General features: G+C 33.8%; 1 protein-coding gene across 2 annotated transcripts in view; it reads left to right on the top strand.

Annotated features, from left to right (window-relative positions):
- The window catches only part of LOC146406137 (uncharacterized), an 872,380-nt gene that overhangs the window by 729,324 nt on the left and 122,789 nt on the right, over nucleotides 1-20,267 (top strand). Inside the window, exons 1-4 of one of the 2 annotated variants that reach the window (XR_014840159.1) lie at nucleotides 10,875-12,497; nucleotides 14,486-14,621; nucleotides 17,994-18,165; nucleotides 19,263-19,342. Coding sequence is in view for 1 of the 2 variants with exons in the window: in XM_085016666.1 (XP_084872792.1) it covers nucleotides 17,994-18,100 (107 nt within the window). In the remaining variant the exon portion in view is untranslated. Of the gene's footprint in view, nucleotides 1-10,874; nucleotides 12,498-14,485; nucleotides 14,622-17,993; nucleotides 18,166-19,262; nucleotides 19,343-20,267 lie in introns of those variants that run through there. The other variant, XM_085016666.1, reaches the window with a different exon arrangement.

Here is a 20,267-nt window from a genome sequence, read left to right as displayed (position 1 = left end):
CAAATTTCATGAAATTTTCTCCCTGTTTTCCTCTAATAGTTTGTTTTTATGTTTATAAAGAGGCCAGTTCTTTTTTCCTTCCTTCTCTTTGTTTTCTTTTTTCCTTCTTTTAATTAAAAAATTTTGCATGTGTCCAAAATCATTTGACCATATATTCAAAAGTAATTCTGGGCTGTCTATTATATTCAATTGGAGTACATGTCTATGTTTATGCCACTACTATACTGTTTTATTGTAGTTTTGTAATAAGGTTTGAAATCAGAAAGGGCAAGACCTCTATTTTGTTTTTTTGAAGATTGTTATGACTACTTGAAGTTCTTGAAATTACACATGAATTTTAGGATGGATTTTTCTTTTTTCTTTTTGTCTTTTTGTCTTTTTGCCTTTTCTGGGGCCGCTCCTGTGATATATGGATGTTCCCAGGCTAGGGGTCGAATTGGAGCTATAGCTGCTGTCCTATGCCAGAGTCACAGCAGCATGGGATCCGAGCCATGTCTGCAACCTACACCACAGTTCACGGCAACGATGGATCCCCAACCCATTCAGCAAGGTCAGGGATCGAACCCACAACCTCATGGTTCCTAGTCAGATTCGTTAACCACTGAGCCACGACAGGAACTCCTAAGATGGATTTTTCTATTGCTTAAGATAAAAGATCACAAAGATTAGACTGATTCTGTAGAATGTTTTGAATAGTATTGACGTCTTAACATTATTTTCTTCCAATCCATGAATGTCTTTTCATTTATTTCTGTATTTAGTTGTTTAAGCAACATTTTTATCATTTTCATTGTACACTCATCGCTCCTTCTTGGTTATGTTTATTTCTAAGCATTTTATTCTTTTTGATTATTTTTATTTGTAAATATAACGTTTATCTTAATTTCCTTTTTAGATTGTTTATTGTGATTATGTAGAAACATATCAATTTTTGTTTTGATTTTATATCATCTAACTTTGCTTAATTGATAATTCTAACATTTTTGTTGTGATTGAAAGTAATTATTTTTGCTTTAGTTTTGGGACATAATTGACATATAACATTGTATTACTTTTAGTTGTACAAAATGATAATTTTATATATATGGAAAATTATTAAATGATTAACATAGTGTAGTCAACATCCATCAAGTCACATAGTTAGGAATTTTTGTACATGTGATAGAACTTTTAAGATTTACTCTCTAGGCAACTTTGATATATACAATGCTATTGACTATAGTCATTATGCTGTACATTCCATCCCCAGGACCTATGTGTAAGTCTTACTTATTTGTAACTAGAAGTTTATATATTTTGATTACCTTCATGCATTTTACCCATTGCCCACTTTCAGCCACTGTCAACCATCAATCTGTTCTCTGTGTCTATGAGGTTTTTTTTTTTTTTTCTTTTGGATTCCACATATGAATGATCTCATACAAAATTTGTCTTTTGCTGTCTGATTCATTTCACTTAGCATGATGCCATCATGGTCCACCCATATTGTTACAAATGGCATTATTCATTATTTCATTATTTTTAATGGTTTAATAATATTCCATTGTATGTAAACCGTATTTTCTTTATTCACTCACCTATCAATAAACACTTAGGTTGTTTCCATATCTTGGCTATTATAAATAATACTGCAATAAATATGGGGTGTACGTATCTTTCCCAAATGTTATTTCATTTCCTTCATATATATATAGCCAGAGATAGAAATGCTGAATCGTATGTCAGTTCTATCTTTATTATTTTGAGGAAACTTCGTACTCTTTACCATAGTGCTTATACCAATTTGCATTTCCAATACAATTGCATAAAGTTTCCCTTTTTTCATATTCTCACCAACACTTTCCCTCCCCCCCATTTCTTTTCTTTTTCCTTTTTTTTATTTTTTTGATAACTAATGGTTAGTGATGTTGAGCTCCTTACATACCTGCTAGAAATTGTATGTCTTCTTTGGAAAAATGTATATTCAGTTCCTCTGCCCATTTTTTAACTGGATTGTTTGTTATTTTGCCATGGAATTGTTATTTATATAATTTATATTAACTCCTTATCAGATATATGATTTGCAATTATTTTCCCCCATTTCAGATTGCTATTTGATATTTTTGATGATTTCCTTTACAATACATAAGCGTTTTTATTTTGGTGTAGTCCCACTTATTTATTTTTGCTTTTGTTACTTTTGCTTTTAGTGTTGGATTTCAAGATATTATCTCCAAGATTAATCTCAAGGAGATTACTTCCTATTTTTCCTTCTAGGATTTTTAAGGTTTCAGGTCTTGTGACCAAGTGTTTTATCCATTTTGAGTTAATTTTTGTTTATAGTATAAAATAGGGGTCTGCATTCCTTCTTTTGCTTGTGGATGTCAGTTTTACAAGTACCAATTATTAATAAGATTATCCTTTCCCCACTGTATATCCTTGGCTCTTTTTTCACAAACTAATGATCATGTATGTATGAATTAATATTTCCAGGCTCTCTATTTGAACTATGTGTTTTTTCTTTGCCAATACTGTGTTGTTTTGATTGCTATAGATTTATAAGATAGTTTGAAATCAGGAAATATGATGCCTCCAGCTTTATTCTTCATGATATCTTTGGCTATTCAAGGTCTTTTGTGGTTTCACACAAATTTTGGGATTGTTTATTTTTTTATCTGTGAACAATACTATTGAAATATTAATAGGAATTTCTTTGGATATGTAGATAACTTTGGATAATCTGGACATTTTAGGAATATTCTAATATATGAGTATGGAATATCTTTTCAGATAGTTTGTTATTAATGTATTAAAATGCAACTGGTTTATGTAAATTGATTTTGTATCCTGAAACTTTACTAAATTTATTATTAGTTCCTACAGGTTTTTGGTAAAGTCTTTAGGGTTTTCTATAAATAATAACACATCAACTGCAAACAGGGACAATTTTAATTCTTCCTTTCCAATATGGATGCTTATTTTTATTGTCTAATTTTTCTGGCTAGGGCTTCCAGAAGTTTGTTGAGTAAAAGTAGAGATAATTGTCATCCTTGTCTTGTTCCTGATATAAGAGGAAAATCTTTCAGTTTTTCAATTTTAAAAATGTTATTAGCGATGAACTTGTCATGTATAGCCGTTATTATGCTGGGGTATATTCCTTCTATACCCAGTGTGTTTTTATTATGAATGGATGTTGAGTTTTGTCCAGTTATTCTTCTGTACCTATTGAGACAATCATATTATTTTTATCCTTCATTTTTAAATGTTTTTATCCTTTATTTTTAGGCATTGATGGATTTGTAGATGTTGAATCATTCTTGAATTCCAGGGCTGAATCCCACTTGATCACCATATATGATCCTTTAAATGTATTATTGAATTTGGTTTGTTTAATTTTGTTGAGAATTTTTGCACCTATATTCATCAGGGATATAGGCCTGCAATTGTTTACAAATGTAGTGTCTGTTTTTACATCAAGGTAATCCTAGTCTTGTAAAATGAATTTGATGTTACCTCCTCTTTGAGTTTTTAGAATAATTTGAGAAGGACTCATATGAATTCTTCTTTGAATGTTTGGTAGAATATACAGTTTGATCCTATACTTTTGTTCTTTGAGAGACTTATGATTTCTGATCCAATTTCATTGCTAGTAATTTGGTGTTCAGATCTATTTCTTAATGACTCAGTCTTGGTAGGTTGTGTGTATTTGTACATTTCTTCTAGGTTGTCCAATTTGTCAGTGTATAATTGTTCATAGAAGTCTCTTTGAGCCTTTATATTTCTGTGGCATCAGTTGTAATGTCTCCACTATCATTTCTAATTGTATTTATTTTAGTCCTCTTTTTTTATTAGACTAGGTAAAGTAATTCTTAATTTAAGGTATTTCTACAATGATGGTAGGCAGTTATTCTCAGTTAATCTGCTTCCCCCCTTCTCCCTAAAGTGATAGTTAAGTTTATGCAACTTAAGTAGTCACTGTGTCTGAGGTGGAAAACAAGATTCTGTTCCATGATGCCCTCCCAGCAAAGCAAGCATCCATTGGAGCCTTTTTGGAGCTTCCTTCACTCAAAGCTGAGATTTTAATTTTTTGTTTGTCCTGTTTTCCATGTGTTGCCCAATTATGTTTGTTTGTTATTTGACACTCCTCGGGCTTAGTTCAAGGAGCAAGGTTCATGTATCTTTTCTTGAGGACCCATAAACTTTTAAAAACTCCCTCTAAACAAGTGTATTTTTCTACCTAAGAGCTTAGGTCATTAGGATTTCCTGCTACTCTAACTAATTATCACTAGAAGCAATAAAAACAGACAAAGGCGTGGAAATGCAGAGTGGTGAATGGGAGATGGGGCTAAAGGGAGAAAGGAAAAAATGGAGAGTATTATTTCAAAATTAATACTCCTCACACTTATGTTCCATGTGCTAAAATAGTTAAACCAAAACTCATTAATTAGAGGGTGCAGGATATAAAGGAGTATTTAAAAAATTAAAGCTTTTTATAATTTAATTTTATACTCTTTCTTTATGAAAATGAACACCAGGTTTTTTGGTAGGTGAACAGTCATAGCCTCTCTCTGGCATGGACTTGACCAGTCCACATGTTTATGTTCAGGAAAATCAAGAAATTTATTTAAGTCATAGATGAATTCTAGGTTGGCAGTGTTTAATAGAAATATAATACCAGCTAAATACATTACATTTACTTTTACATTTACTTTTATGTAAAAGTAAAAGTAAATGCATGAAATACATTTCAGTATTATATTTTATTTCAACAGATTATGCAAATATTATCCAGAATGCTTGCCTTTTTTTTTTCCTCCCTTCCTTTGGGTTCTCCTAATGCAGATATTTAGTTACATCCTGTTATGCATCCTTCAATACAACTCTTTCACTGTAACTTCTCTATTGGAAATTAGGTGTTACCTGAGTGTTAACACATTGGAATAAAATTATTCAGATGTCATCTTACTTAATATTTCTCTCTATTAAAAAAAAAGTCTTCTTTTTATAAAACCACACTCTTTCTTGATTTCCTCTGGTACATGTATCTAATTCACAGCTGTCCTCTAAGTATATTTCAGCTTCATCTTCGTCCACTTCCTACTTCACTTTATTGCAGAAGTGGGCCTTCATGTAACCAAAAGTTACATGTTAAAGCTTTTAAAATATAAATCCCTTAATATTTCTGGAGATTTTGATTTAATAATATTGGTATTCAATTGAGTTAATCTGTGTATTTAAAAAGACTCAAAATTGATGTTAATGCCCAAGTAGGACTGAGCAACACTGATCAAGTAAAACTAATTGCACACATACTTTCAGGCTCTCCTTCCTCTTTCATGCCTCAGGATATTGGTTCATTGGGTTTCTTTTACTTGTAATTCCTCAAATCAGCCACCTGTACATATTTAGCTAAACTGTGGTTTAATGCCAATATGCTTATATAGTTCTAGCTTTAAGCTTTATCACCTAATCCCAATCTTTTCATTTGAAAATGCTCTCATTTTTAAACCAGAAGATAAAGATCAAAAGTTTCATGCACGTATGTTTCTAATGATTCAGATTGGGAGCCTTTATTATTTTTATAAAAACAATATATTTGAATGAATTAAAACTCCAATGTGTTTGTGTTGCTATGCACTTGGTGTCTCTGAATTTTTGATGCCATTATAAACCTATGCCATTTGTATCTAATTTGTACCAGTTTAGAATTATACAGACATATTCACATTAGTATTTCAAGTAAAAAAAAAATGAATACTTTCCTCTTGAAATCACTCAGTTTAATTTTTTAATCAAAGCATTGGGTATGTATCTACTCTAAAATAAATCTTTAGGACATGTAGCTATTATCACATTATAACTCAAGATGTGTGCCTTGAGAATATTTTTCATGATTCATTTATAATTAATGCCTTCAAACATTTCCTGTGTAATGATAATTTAACTTTCTAAGATATTGAAACCAGTCAATATAATTTTACCACATAATACTCAACTAGTTCTATGAAAATGCAAATTAAAGAGCAGAGTATTAGGCAAATTGAATTTGCATGCATATGGTGTATATACATAAAATGATTCAGAATATTGGATATCATTACCCAATCATTATACTCATAGACCATAATAAGGAACAAGAGGAATTTGCCATATAAAAGACATTAACAAAATGGAAAATTTTACAGGCATACAATTTATATCCTAAGCCTTAACAAGGACCTGAATGCCAACATTTATATAGCTAAAAAAAGAAAGGTAAAAGCAACATTTCTTTCAGCATTCTGAGGAATACCTCTATAGGGAATAAACTTAATGAGGCTGGATTTCTACACCTCTTAAAGGACATGAAACTACACTTTTTTTTTTTCTTATTTAAACCTTGGGATAAATAACTTAAATGAACATGAACATTTAAGATAGTAATTTAGGCATGAAGAACAAATTTTTGAAATTAGCCGAGGTTTGAATTGTGGATTTACTATTTACTAATTATATTATCTTGCATACATTTCTTTACCTAAATCTATGCTTGATTTGCAGAATATTGAATCTATCACAGGAATGTTATTAGTATGAGTACTATAATCATGAAAATATTAATACAGTATCTGCATAGAATGAATGTCAAATATGCATTACCTATAATGTTTTCCATTGAAACAAACAGAAACTAACACTTTTATCTCTTTCAAATGCTTTTTTAAAAAATATAGCCTAAGCTTAAATCTCATCTTAAGTGATAAGTGAATGCATTTAATGGAAAAAGTCACATATCATAAAACACAATACATTTCATAATTGGGATATTTAGGATGCTTGTTAAATTTCACCTTTAATATTTTTGGAAGTTGAAGGGTTGGAATACCTAATGCTAAAGAACAAAGAAATCACTTAATATTTATTATTCAAAAATCAAGTGTAGAAAAACATCCACGGCAACTTTAAAGAGAAAAAAAGATTAATTTGCATTCTGTCTTGGAGTCTCAAGATGCAAACCCTTAGTTTCAGATTCTGCCTTTTACTTTTTGTGAAATTTTGAACAACTCACCAAACGTCTTTGAGGTTTATTTTCCATATCTGTAACAAAGAAATAATAGCAAATTAATAGGATATTGTAAAGTTTAACCTCTTGATTTTAATTACATAAAAAAGCATTTTGTAGTGTGAAGAAAGTTCTTTAAGTATTGTTCACATATGCTCAGATTTGCTCATTAAAAAATGAAATAAAATATAGATTATTGTTCTGAGTTTACTTAAAATAGAAAAAATAAAATAAAACAAATACAATATTGGAAGTCCCTTCAGAAATAGAATTATATCTTATTACTACCTTAAACTTTTCTAAAGGCTTCATATCATATTTGTTTCAGAAATTCAAAAGAGTAAAATATTTCACATGTAGCGAGGCCCAACTTTAAAACAGACTCATATTTATGAAATGTTATAGATCCCTAAGATTGTCTTGGAAAAGTATCTGAACTATTGGTAGGTAAAAAAAAAAAAAAACTCTTAGGTTTGCAGAATAATATTTTCAGTACCAATTCACCAATTTAAATATGCATGTATATAAAAGCATATATTTATGCCAATGTAGAGGGAAAGAACAGAGTGATATATACCAAAGTATGAAAAACTACCTCTGAGATCAAAGTGGGCCTCATTAAAAAAGAATTTTCACCTTTTACTTTGCATATTTCTGAACTGATTCATCTTTCAATATTTTAACCTTTTACATGTGTTATTTGCATAATGTAAACACTAATGAATAGAAAAAAATTAGTATTTATTAAGGAAGTATAGTCTTTCATAGTTAATATCTACCTACTATCTACATAGTGGAATATCAAACCCAAGTTTTTAATATTCGTCCAAATAAAATCTCTGATAACCTTGAAAAATCTAACTTCACCCTCAAAGTTAAGTACTCAAATTCAATGTATACATCCAAGAGGTCAAACATTACACAATATCCTTAAGTTAATCAATACCAGATCTTAGAAATGAAAACTGATTACTCTTTTTCCAGGTCCACATGAACACTGTAGCTGGGGCCAAATGTCATCATTCAGAGGTGGAACTATTCACATTTAAGCTATGTCTACTTGCACAATGAAACTTTTGATCAAACATCCTAATAATATATGAATTTATTTCACTCTGGCTCAAAAACATGAATTTCTGCAAACATGTACATTTCTGACTCCTGAATGTTGATCCATCTTTGAGTCTAATGATATATTTCTTTTAAAAATTTAAAGTAGTTACAGATCTGGAGTTCCCATCGTGGTGCAGTGGTTAACAAATCCGACTAGGAACCACGAAGTTGTGGGTTCGATCCCTGGCCTTGCTCAGTGGGTTAACGACCTGGCATTGCCCTGAGCTGTGGTGTGGGTCGCAGACGTGGCTCCAATTCCGCGTTGCTGTGGCTCTGGCATAGGCCAGCGGCTACAGCTCGGTTTAGACCCCTAGCCTGGGAACCTCCATATGCAGCGGGAAGTGGCCCTAGAAAAAAGGCAAAAAGAAAAAAAAAAAAAGTAGCTACAGATCTACCATATATATATTTATAAAACTTATGTATCAAGTGCTTTCTTAAACAAATTACCAAGGTTAAATGGTTAAATGGTTAAATGGTTAAAGGTTAAATGGTTAACTGATTTATTTTGGTTGTGATGATCTATCTGGTCCTTGAGATTAAATGTAGTTGAGGTTTTATGCTTTTATAATATTTTAGTTTATTAACTATATGCATATGTAATTGCATATGTGATTAAGCCACATATGTGATTTTGGGTTTTTAAGATGTTTTTAGTTGTGGAAGCTGAGGTAGGAGACTGAGAAATCATAGAAGAGAAATAGCTTATTGGGTAAAACTTTGAAAATGATGCTTTATTAAATTATAGTTATATAATGTTATTTACAGATTAAACAATTAGAATAATTGTATTTATGGAAAACCTTGCTAGAGGTAGTCTCCTGATAACTAAGGAATTGTAAGTTGACATTATAGCATATGGTAAAGAAATTAAAATTTTTCAAGCTTTCAGGAATCTCTACTTATTCCGCTGAAAATAGACCTGCTGTCCACTTAAGTGGTAAAGGAACATTTTGGTAAAATTATTAAAACTGTGATCAAGTTAATGTAATTTGATTTCTCATTCTTCCAAACACTTCTCTTAAAGATTTAGTGCTAAAATTTAGAAATCAAGCTCAGATATTGATAGTTTTCTTGTTTGTTTCTTATCATATTTATTCACCGCAATGTTTATTTTCTTATCCCAGCTCCACCATAAAACTTATATTTTTGACAGTGACCACGTGGTGAGTACTGCTTTAGTCAAAGAAATTAAAATACATTCTTAAAAATCCCTGTATTCTTATAAGGTTAGACAGCCACTGAATATAATGATTTTTTTTAAGTTATATGTTAAGTTAAAGCATAACTAAGAAAAACTGTAAAATAAAAAACAAACTAATAGGTTTTTTTTTTTTCTCATTTCTTTCCCTATGGTTAATTTCTAGTTTCATGCCATTGTAGTTAGAGAAGATACTTGAAATAATTTCTGTAATCTTAAATTTGTTGAGGTTAGCTTTGTGCCCCAAAATGTGATCAATTCTTGAGAATGTTCAATGCTCACTTGAGAAGAATGTGTATTCTGATTTTTTTGGATGTAATGTCCTGAAAATGTCAATTAAGTCTATTTTTTCTATTGTTTCCTTTAGGATCTCTGTTGCCTTTTTGATTTTCTGTCTAGAGAATCTGCCCATTGATGTGAGTGGGGTGTTAAATTCTCCTACTATGATTGTACTCCCATCAATTTCTACTTTTATGTCTGTTAATATTTGTTGTATGTATCTGGGTGCTTCTGTATTTTGAGCATATGTATTGATGATTATAATATCCTCTTCTTGAATGGATCCTTTAACCATTAAATAGAGTCCTTCTTTGTCCTTTAACCATTAAATAGTGCCCTCTTGGTCTTTATTTATGGCCTTCGTTTTAAAGTCTACTTTGCCTGATATGAGTATTGCAACTCCTGCTTTCCTGTCTTGTCCATTGGCATGAAAGATCTTTTCCCATCCCCTTACTTTCAACAGATGATTGGATTAGGAAGATGTGGTATATATACATAATGGAATACTACTCAGCCATAAAAAAGAAGGGAATAATGCCATTTGTAGCAACATGGATAGAACTAGAGACTCTCATACTGAGTGAAGTTAGAAAGAGAAAGACAAATACCACATGACATCACTCATTTCTGGTATCTAACATACAGCACACATGAACCTTTCCACAGAAAACAAAATTATGGACTTGAAGAATAGACCTGTGCTTGCCTGAGGAGAGGAAGAGAGAGTGGAATGGATTGGGATCTTGGGGTTAACAGATGCAAACTATTGCTTTTGTAATGGATTAACAATGAGATCCTGCTGTGTAGCACTGATAACTATGTCTAGATACTTACAGTGGAGCACGACAATGGGAGAAAACATTATGTATACGTGTATGTGTAACTGGGTCCCCATGCTGTACAGTGGGAAAAAAAATTGCATTTGGGGAAGTAACAATAAAAAAATATAATAATAATAAACTAAAGAGCAGGGGTGAGAAGGTAGACATGGAGTACCACATTGCAATGCTAACTAGGTTGATTGGGATGGATCTCCAAAAGTTAAGGTGTTAAATGAATAGACTTTAAAGAGAAATACACATTTTTGAAGGAAAATATTTCCAAACAGAGAAGCAGCCAGTGCAACAGTTGTCATCATTGGAAAATCAATGTTAAGGGAACTCAAGGAGGTCTTATGTAATAGGTGTCAGGTGGGAGAGGAAAGGAAAGCAGAAAGTAAGGAGATTAGGAGCTACTTAAGGTTTGCTCTTGCAGGTCATTGTTAAGTACATCAACTCCTATTCTCAGAGCCATTCTTGGGCTTTGCACAAGAGTGGTCTGCTTTAGATTAGTTTTAAATAGTTACTTTGGTAAATAGGCAGAGCTTTTGTTACCATCCAGGGTTCTTGAACTCCCTAATCAGTAGAAATTGATAAGATGCCATATGGGAAATTCAGGCAAGGCTTTATTGGTAGTTGTGCTGCTGTAAAACAAGTAGCAGGTGACCTTACTTGCGCTCTGAGGAAGGTGGTGAGCTGGTACCTTAAGTAGGGTGAGAGTAGGGACGGCTCCATTGGTTGAGCCAGAGGGGTAGCTCCCAACACCTCAGAAGTGGCAATTGGGATTTTGGTCTTTTTGTATCTTGTTGTTAATAGTTTGCCCCAACTATAAGTGTATGGAGTTACTTTTAGTCTCATATAGTTTCTTTGCATTTTGTTGTCAAGGAGACCTTTGTTCAAGTGTAAGAACTGCAGCAAAAGGTGCCAGAACCCAGGTTCCAGCCTGCCTTGCATTGACAGCATCTAGGCAAGAGTGAAAGGAGGGAAATTAATTAAACGTCTTTTTAGGGCCATACTTTACAACTCCTGCCGTAAAAGCAGCATGTTTTGTGTGCGTACCTCCTTTTCCTCTCAGACCCTCCACATGGTCAGTGTTGTGGCAAGTCCTCTCTGTACCCCTGTGCCGAACCATGCTGAAGCTGAGCAAAACAACGAGACGAGGCAGAGGCTGCAGCAGCTCTTTGAGGGTGGCCAGTTTGTCATCTCCTGGGGCTTTATTCCTCCATGGTTGCCTTGACTCTTTTGGGATTAAATGACTTGCTGGTCATCTGGATTTGAAAGCAGTCAGTGAGTAAGAATCACAAAGAAGGTGTGTGCTCTGGCTGGGATAAGAAATGGGGTATTATTCGGACATTTACTGGTTGGATGGCAGAGGGCTTTTACTTCACAAGTGCATTTGTGGCAGAGAGAAACCTGTACTGACTTATTTATAAAAAACTGTCAAAATAAATGTTTTTTTTAACAGTTATTTTGAAATAATTTGTGCAGTAATTCAGAAGAGACATTATGGTGGTTGAAGAAGAGTGTTGGTGGAGTTCAGGAGAAATAGTATGTATTTTGAAAATAGAATAAGCAAAATTTGTAGATGGATTTAATATGGAAGGTGAGAAAAAGGCAGGAGGCAAAGATTACATTATGTTTGTGTTCCAAGAAACCAGGTGAATGGAATTGCGTTAGTTGAGATGAGAAAGACTAGGTAAAGCAGTCATTAGTATTTTGGTTTTAGTCACATGAAGTTACTTAGTAACACAATATTTTGGTGCTATTTGAATGTAAACTTTGTTAAGGAGGTAGTTAGACATATGACTGAAGTTGAAATGAAAGGTCCTGGCTATAAATTATAATAATTTGGAGTGTTTTCAAATGGATAATATGTAAAAAAACCACATACCATGGGGCTGAGGGCTGTTAGATGAGAGAACAAGGACTGAGAACTGAGTCTTCACATTATAAATGTGATCACACAATGAGTAACCAGCAAAGGAGATCAAACATGAGCAGCAGCCATAGAAAGAAGGATAACGGGTCCTGAAAGCCAAATAAAGAAAGAGTATTGGAGGTGGAATAGGTCAGTCACCCAGCATACTATTGAAAGATCAGAACTAAGAACTGATCGTTGGATTTTGCAATTAGGATAGTGTTGATGAGCCTTAAAAGAGGAGTTTTGGGAGTTCCCGTCGTGGCGCAGTGGGTAATGAATCCGACTAGGAACCATGAGGTTGCGGGTTCGATCCCTGCCCTTACTCAGTGGGTTAACGATCCGGCGTTGCCGTGAGCTGTGGTGTAGGTTGCAGACGCGGCTCGGATCCCGCGTTGCTGTGGCTCTGGCGTAGGCCGGTGGCTACAGCTCCGATTCGACCCCTAGCCTGGGAACCTCCATATTCCGCGGGAGCGGCCCAAGAAATAGCAACAACAACAACAACAACAAAAGACAAAAAAAAAAAAAGAGGAGTTTTGAGGGTTCCTATTGTGGCTCAGTGGATTAAGGACCCAACATTGTCTCTGTGAGGATGTCGATTTGATCCCTGGCCTCACTCAGTGGGTTAAGGAACTGGCATTGCCAAGCTGCAGTGTAGGTCACAGATGGGGCTCAGATCTGTTGTTGCTGTGGTGATGGCATAGGCCTCAGCTGCTGCTTGGATTCAGCCCTAGCCTGGGAACATATATATGCAGGTGCAGCCCTAAAAAGAATAAAAAAGAGCAATTTTGGAAGAGTGTTGAGACAAAAAGCCTGATTAGAATAGATTAAAAAGAAAACAGAGAGGAGGGATTGGATTTGGGCAATGTAGAAAACCTGCCAAAGTATGTAAAAGGGAGCAGAGAATAGGGGTATTGCTGTAAGGGGATGTGAGGGTTAAAAAGAAAAGCTTTAAAAAGGTTTTTTGTTGTTGTTTGTGGTTTTTGCAATTGACAGAAATAATCCAGTATAAAGAGTAAAATAAATGAGTTGGGAGAAAGAAAGATGATGGTTAAAAACATGTTTTTTAGTAAATGATAGGCTAGATGATCTGTTGCACAGTTGAAAGTGTTGCCATTAAACTGGAGTATGGAAAGGTAACCTATAGTGATGAGAAAACAGCATGTGTCTAGATAGATGCTGGAAAATGTCTAAATTTGTTGGAGGGAAGTAATTAATATTCTTTTTTGAAGACTGCTTCAATTTTCTAATTGGATTAATAGTCAAGGTCATCATTTAAGAATCAGAGTAAGCTATGAAGTTTTATTTAAGGAAAGAAAAGATGACTTTACTTAATAGTGTAGGGCAGGAGTCAGTAAACTGTAGGCCATGGGCCAAATCCAAACTGCTGCCTGGTTTTGTAAGTGAAATAATATTGGCACACAGTCATGTGCATTCTTTGCACATTGTCCATGGTGTTGCTGAATAATTATGACAGAGACCTTATGATTCACAAAGAATAAAATTTTTTAATATCTTTCTTTTATGGAAAAAAATTACTGATTCCAGGTCTAGAAACTTAGAGGGTGTACCATGGTAATCAACATTAAAGCCCTTTGTGAATTTGAGTGAGAATGGTCTACCTGGTTGCAGGTTTTTGTTTGTTTGTTTGTTTGTTTGTTTCTAGACTCTTTGACCTGAACATGCAGAGTAGAGGGAGAGTTGATTTTTAACTGTGTTTGTGTCAAACAAGTACAACCAAGAGAAGTCAAAGGAGAGTCAAATGATTAGCCACATTATATGACTATGTATGTGGTTACATGGTTATGGGTTTCACATGAGAACATTCACTTGATGGTTAATAATTCACCAAGCTGTACATATATGGTCTATATGTTCTAGTAAGCATGTTATAATTCAATAAAAAGCTTAAAATGATTGAATATGGAATTTTAATTGGGAAAAGAGAGCAAGTTGGGAATGAAGGAGATGAAGATCTAGGTCACAGTAGGGTTGAAAAATTATTGAATATTATCTGATAAAAGAACTGTGTTGGAAAGGCGAGCAATTGCAAGTATTGTGTATATTAACTTGCTAAAGCTGACTTAACAAACTACTACAGATTGGATGTCATTTTTTTTTTTTTTTTTGCTTTTTAGTGCCACAGCTGCATCATATGGCCAGTGGTCAAATAGTAGCTATAGCTGCCAGCCACAGCCCTAGCCAGGCAGGATCTGAGCCACGTCTGTGACCTAGACCACAGATCAAGGTCTCACTGGATCCTCAACCCACTGAGTAAGGCCAGGGATCAAACTCATGTCCCCAGGGATGCTAGTTGAATTTGTTACAGCTGGGCTACAACAGGAACTCCCAGACCGAATGTCTTAACTGGTGGAAGTTTATTTTTCACAGTTATGGAGGCTGGAAGTCCAAGATCAAAGTTTTGTCAGGATTGTTTTTGTTTGTGAACTCTATCTTTGACTTGTAGATGGCAATCTTCTCTTTGTGTGTTTACATGGTGTGTTTTCTGAAATTCAAATATCTGTGTCTAATATCATGTTGGATTAGGGCCCACCCATATGACTTCATTTTACCTTAATTACCTCTTTAAGAGCCCAGTCTCCAAATAGAGTACTGGAGGATTACGATATCAACAAATGAATTTGGATGGTGAAAGCATCATTTAGCCCTGTATCATAGTGAGAGGTGCTTAAAATTAAGATTAAAGAAAAATTATTACAGGGCATAACTGTAGAAGAGAGTCGCTGAGGTATCATGCAGGGCAAGGTCATTGGAAGAGATGTGTTCAGCGAATGGTCTTTATGTGTATGAAATCACCTATAATTAATACAGGACCAGCATCGGAAGAATTGATAGTAAATAGAACCAAAATATAACTGGGAAGAGATCCATGAGCATAGAAAAAATATGGAAGTGTAATAAAATGGACCAATGACATGAAATTCATGGTTGTTTATTTTTGAAAGTATAGAAAGAGAGTGGTCTGAGAACAACAATGGGAAGCAAAGAGGGCACTTGTCCCCAAATCCAGGACCATTAGTATAAGACTTGTGGGGAAAACAAAGTGGTCCACCAATTGAGAAGGCTACAAGTGGGAAGACTCAGAGAAGTCATGTACCAAATTTGATGGGAATAATTGGAAAAGTGATTATTTAATGGCATTGAGATGTTGTAGAAATACTGTGGTAACACTGTAAATACTTAAAGATGTATATGTGTATATACACACATGAATATACTCATACAAAACATGCACAGACATGATATATAAATACATATATCATAATATATGTATGCATATAACTAAGTAAAGAATTTGTATGTGTGAGCCAGAATGGACGATGCTTTTCCAAAACAGCTGACATACGTCCCTGTTATAATTTAAAAGTATCCTTAAAGATCTTCAGGAGGAATATTAACTATTGGGCGGTTTTACAACTTCAGACAATGCTGAGGTGAGTTGGTATACAATGACACTTTTCCACAGATATCTATTAGAGCTCTTTGTTTCTTTCCATTCTTTCCTCCTGTATCTCTGTTACTTCCCCCTACCTCACTGCTATTATTCTGTCAACTCTAGCTTCTCTCCCTGCTTTTTAATTTCAAGAAAAACTAGAATGTAGCAAGTTAATAGTAGAGAACAGATAACCACATCTTAGAACTGGCATTAATTCAAGAACTGAGAACCAGCCTAGACCTTCTCAGAGTAAGTGAAATGCAAAAAGATTGTGGCAACATTTTTCTTTTTTTGAAATATTTTAACCCTCTTTCCCTCAGTTCATTATGAAGTTTTCACACCTGATTTGGTTGATTTTGTGATTTGATGCTTAGATACTATTTAAACCAAAACCAATAAAATCATAGATTAATAAATGTGTTCTGAAAATAGTACAAGTGAAGTGAAATATCTCCATTAAAAATCAAAGCTGAGAGTTCTGTTGTGGTCCAGTGGTTAAGAACCGACTAGTATCCATGAGGACATGATTTTGATCTCTGGCCCAACTCAGTGGATTGAGGATCCAGTGCTGCCGTGAGCTGTGGTGTAGGTCGTAGATGCGACGTGGATCCTGAGTTGCTGTGGTTGTGTTGTAGGCTGGTGGCTACCGCTCTAATTCCACCCCTAGCCTGATATGCCGTAGGTGCAGCCCTAAAAAGACAAAAAACAAAAGATAAACAAAAAAAGAAAGCTAGTAATTCCTTATATAATTTATGTAAAGCATTAAAAAGGAAAAAGTCGAAGTATATTATTTCAAATATTCAAAAATTATAATTCATATTTCAGTTAATTTGTTCTCAGGAAATATGGATATTTTATAACAGTTCTTTACAGTGGTTTTTAAGGCTAAAAATTTTGCTTAATACATCATAATATAATTATTTGAAAAGACCACAAGTAGATATTTTTGTCTTCTTTCTTAAATATCTATTATAGAAAACGTTTTTTACAAGGATATTTATATTTTTATAACTAAAATCAATGATACATTCTGTTTTAAGAATATAATACTTAAATTTTTAGAATTCATTTAAAACCACAATTGTTTGACATGTAGTAAGGAGAAATCTAGTTGAGACTGCTAAATAAATTTATGAACAAAATTTAATTTCTTTGACAATTTGTATTTTTACTAAGTAATTAGCACTCTAAGATTAATTTTCCCTTGTTTATCCTCTACTCATGAATCACATGAATCCACTTGCTCAATTTTTTTAAAATTTTCTGTTTTCATATCTCAACACAGAAGCAGGTAGCCTTGTGAAAGTATAGATGTTCTCAAAATAATCATGTTCCAGAGATGGGGAGAATGAAGAATCTCAACGGATTTGAAATATTTTCTAATATTGAATCCTAACTTTTTTTTAGTACATTTTTGTCTCCCAAAGTAGAAGCTTAAAGGATTGAGAATAAATCCACTTGTCTCCTATCCTATTAGAATGGCAACCTTCCTGTTGTGCTAAAATAGATAACTTGCTTTGCTAAGCTGAAAAACTAATTCTGTTTATTTTGTTTAAAGGAATATACTTAGAGTCAGGATATAGAGCTCTACTTTTGATGCTCATTTGAAATTTGTATACTAGAAGAGAAAAATGTCAACAATAATGAATGCGTTTTGATATGTCATCAAATATACTCAATTTTTTCTTTTTAATTCAAAATATTCATTTGGCTCAAGTATATTCTTACCTTTAATCACTAAATTTTGTTTCTTCCTCTTAAACTTGTTTCTAGTTTTGGATGAATTTTGGCACAAATCATATTGCTTATAATTTATTTTAGTTTTGCCCTATTATTTGTTAAAACTTGAAACTCTATGTATGTCTGCATGCATAACTATCCCCAATCCTTTTTTCTACCCTTACATCATCAGAAAGATAAATCACCAATCTCTCTCTATACATATTTATTTTATATTAGGTATCTTTTTAAAATGTATGGTGTTATATAAATCTGCTTATCTTTTTGTATTTCCTTAGGAGTTTTGACATGTGAGTAGTCTTGATGAATTCAGGGTAGACCTATAGAGGATTTTTGAAGAAGGTCATCAAGAGGACAGGACCACTGGTTGACAAGGGAGATGGACCTGGACCATCAGAGGCTCCTCGTTCCTCCACTTTCCTGGAAAGTATGTTCCTTTCTTTCCACAGTTCCCACAGTGGAAGCTATTTTCAAGGACACAGCCTCAAGAGAGCAAGGTGTTGTTGAGACCATCTGGACTAAATGCATAGCTGAACCATTTGAGGCCTCTATATAAACTTTTAGAGTCTGCTAAGTGGGTGTGGAGATCACCTCATCTTGCAGTTGCCTAAGACAAGCCTGGTAAGTTTCCTTGTTTATTAAATCTGCCACTTACCAGTCAGGAGTTGTCCGCCTCTTTCTTTGGTCTCTCTGCCCACCGTGTATGAGGGCCAGTTCATGAATCAAAAAGCCTAACTACCAGTAATTTATGGCATCAGTGGGTCTACAATGAGGAGAGGTTTTCCTCTGCTAATCAAAATAGATAGGTAGAATAAAACCTGTGTTAAATGGCCAGAGTACTTAAAATCCTTTGCTCTGCCTCTTTCTGACCATGATTCTACTCAGTTTACATAAGAAGTTGTACATTTTATGCCACTGTGGCAATTTACCAGCATTTTTTAATGTATATATTTTGTTTTTACAGCTGATGTGTATAAGAAAAGATAGGCTACATCTTAGTTTTTGTACCCCTAAAGTATTCTCAGAAGCATTCAATAAATAGGGCTGAATCTGTATTTACATTTAAAATTTTTCCTAAATGTGGGTTCCTCCCTGGCCTCACTCAGTGGGTAAAGGATCTAGCATTGTCACAGCTTGTGGCATAGGTTGCAGCTGCAGCTCGGATCTACTGTTGCTGTGGCTGTGGTATAGGCCTGACCCTTAGCACTAGGAACTTCTATATGCAGCCATAATAAACAAGCAAATAAATAAATAAAATTTCCCTATTAAAATGTATTATTAATTATTGATTTTTGTTGGTGAAAATAAATAATACATCTGGACTACGTGAACACTAGTAATACCAAATATTATACATTCTGTTAAAACATGCGTGTTTGTATCATTTATGTTTTTGTAACACTTTTTATGACACCAAATATTTTTCAAATTGATATTTTTGTGTTTTAAGTATGTTAAAATTAGTTTGATTTCTACTGCAAGATCTGAGAACCTTCAGGAATTTAACTGCTTATTTTTTAGAATTTTCTGAAACCTAAATAATACGCACAAATCAAAAATTAAATTTATATTTATGGTACTTGTTTATGATATATAATATATTTATCTATAAGTAATTTGTATTGATAAGTTCAAATATTGCAAAGTCTTCTCTAGAAAGAATGACTTCTCTTGGAAAGTGCACAAAATATTTCATCAGTAATTTTCTTAATGTTTAGTGCTTTTTGTGAATTCCACAACTTGAGTCATAATGCAAAGAACAGCAACTTCTTGGATACAGAAGATTCTGCAATTCCAGGTAACACAGTCATGCCAGAAATTAACCATAAGTCATTTTTGCCTATACTGCACCACTTAAGTACTTCATTCAAGTCTGAAAGAATATGTCAATCATTCTTTATAGGTACAATCAAGGAAAAGAAAGTCATAGCCACTTGAGAAACAGTGCTCTTCCTTCCAATTCACACCAAATAAAAAAGTTATCTCCAGCTGTAAACAAACATATACTGTAGTTGGTTAGAATGGACTTAAATGTAGAGTTCTGTTTCAATAAGAAGCATGGCTCAAAACCACTGATTTTTAGGAATGGTGGAAGCGAAGTTGAATTTGGAGTGGAGAATGGGAATCTGGTTAAAATATATTGATAGTGCTGAAGGATATAGCCAATGAAAAGGCCCCAAAGGGATACTCTGCAGGTACTGATATGGGAGAGGTGCTGGTGTGGTCTGTTTCATGAGTTATATGGTAGTCAAAGCAAGGTGTCGTGCATGGGCTCCTTTTAGGAAAACTTGTTCAGAATTTTGGAGAAATCAATGGGGGCAATCCAGACTGATAAGGAAAGTGCCTTTGAAAAGCTGGTGTGGTATACAGCCCCAAGTAGTAACTGAAATTCCAGGGGGAGGAGAGTTAAGAGCCTTAACAGTAATTAAAAACAAAATAAAACAGAAAAATAAGGCAAGACAGTGTCAGCAATTTCTCAAAGACTATTTATTGTTTAAATGGATATATTTGGCTCCCTTACTTACATAATAAGGGATGTTAGGGGAGGATGGAAACTAAGAAAAACCCTGGAGTTTCCTAGGGTTCACTCCCAACTTGGTAAATCCAACACACTAACACATGTCCGGTAAAAAAACCCAAAGCAACAAATAATGCAAACCATCAAAGACTCGAAGACTGCACCAGTGGTATTCCAATCACATTCTCATTTAGTTCATTATTTT

The sequence above is a fragment of the Sus scrofa genome, chromosome 1 (genome assembly GCF_054392235.1).
Source record: "Sus scrofa isolate SSC_HxYL_T2T_F1_AM1 chromosome 1, Sscrofa_HxYL_maternal_Yorkshire_Landrace_v2.0, whole genome shotgun sequence".
NCBI lineage: Eukaryota > Metazoa > Chordata > Mammalia > Artiodactyla > Suidae > Sus > Sus scrofa.
The sequence above is the reverse complement of the archived record's forward strand: the minus strand, read 5'-3'. Positions and strand labels throughout refer to the sequence as shown.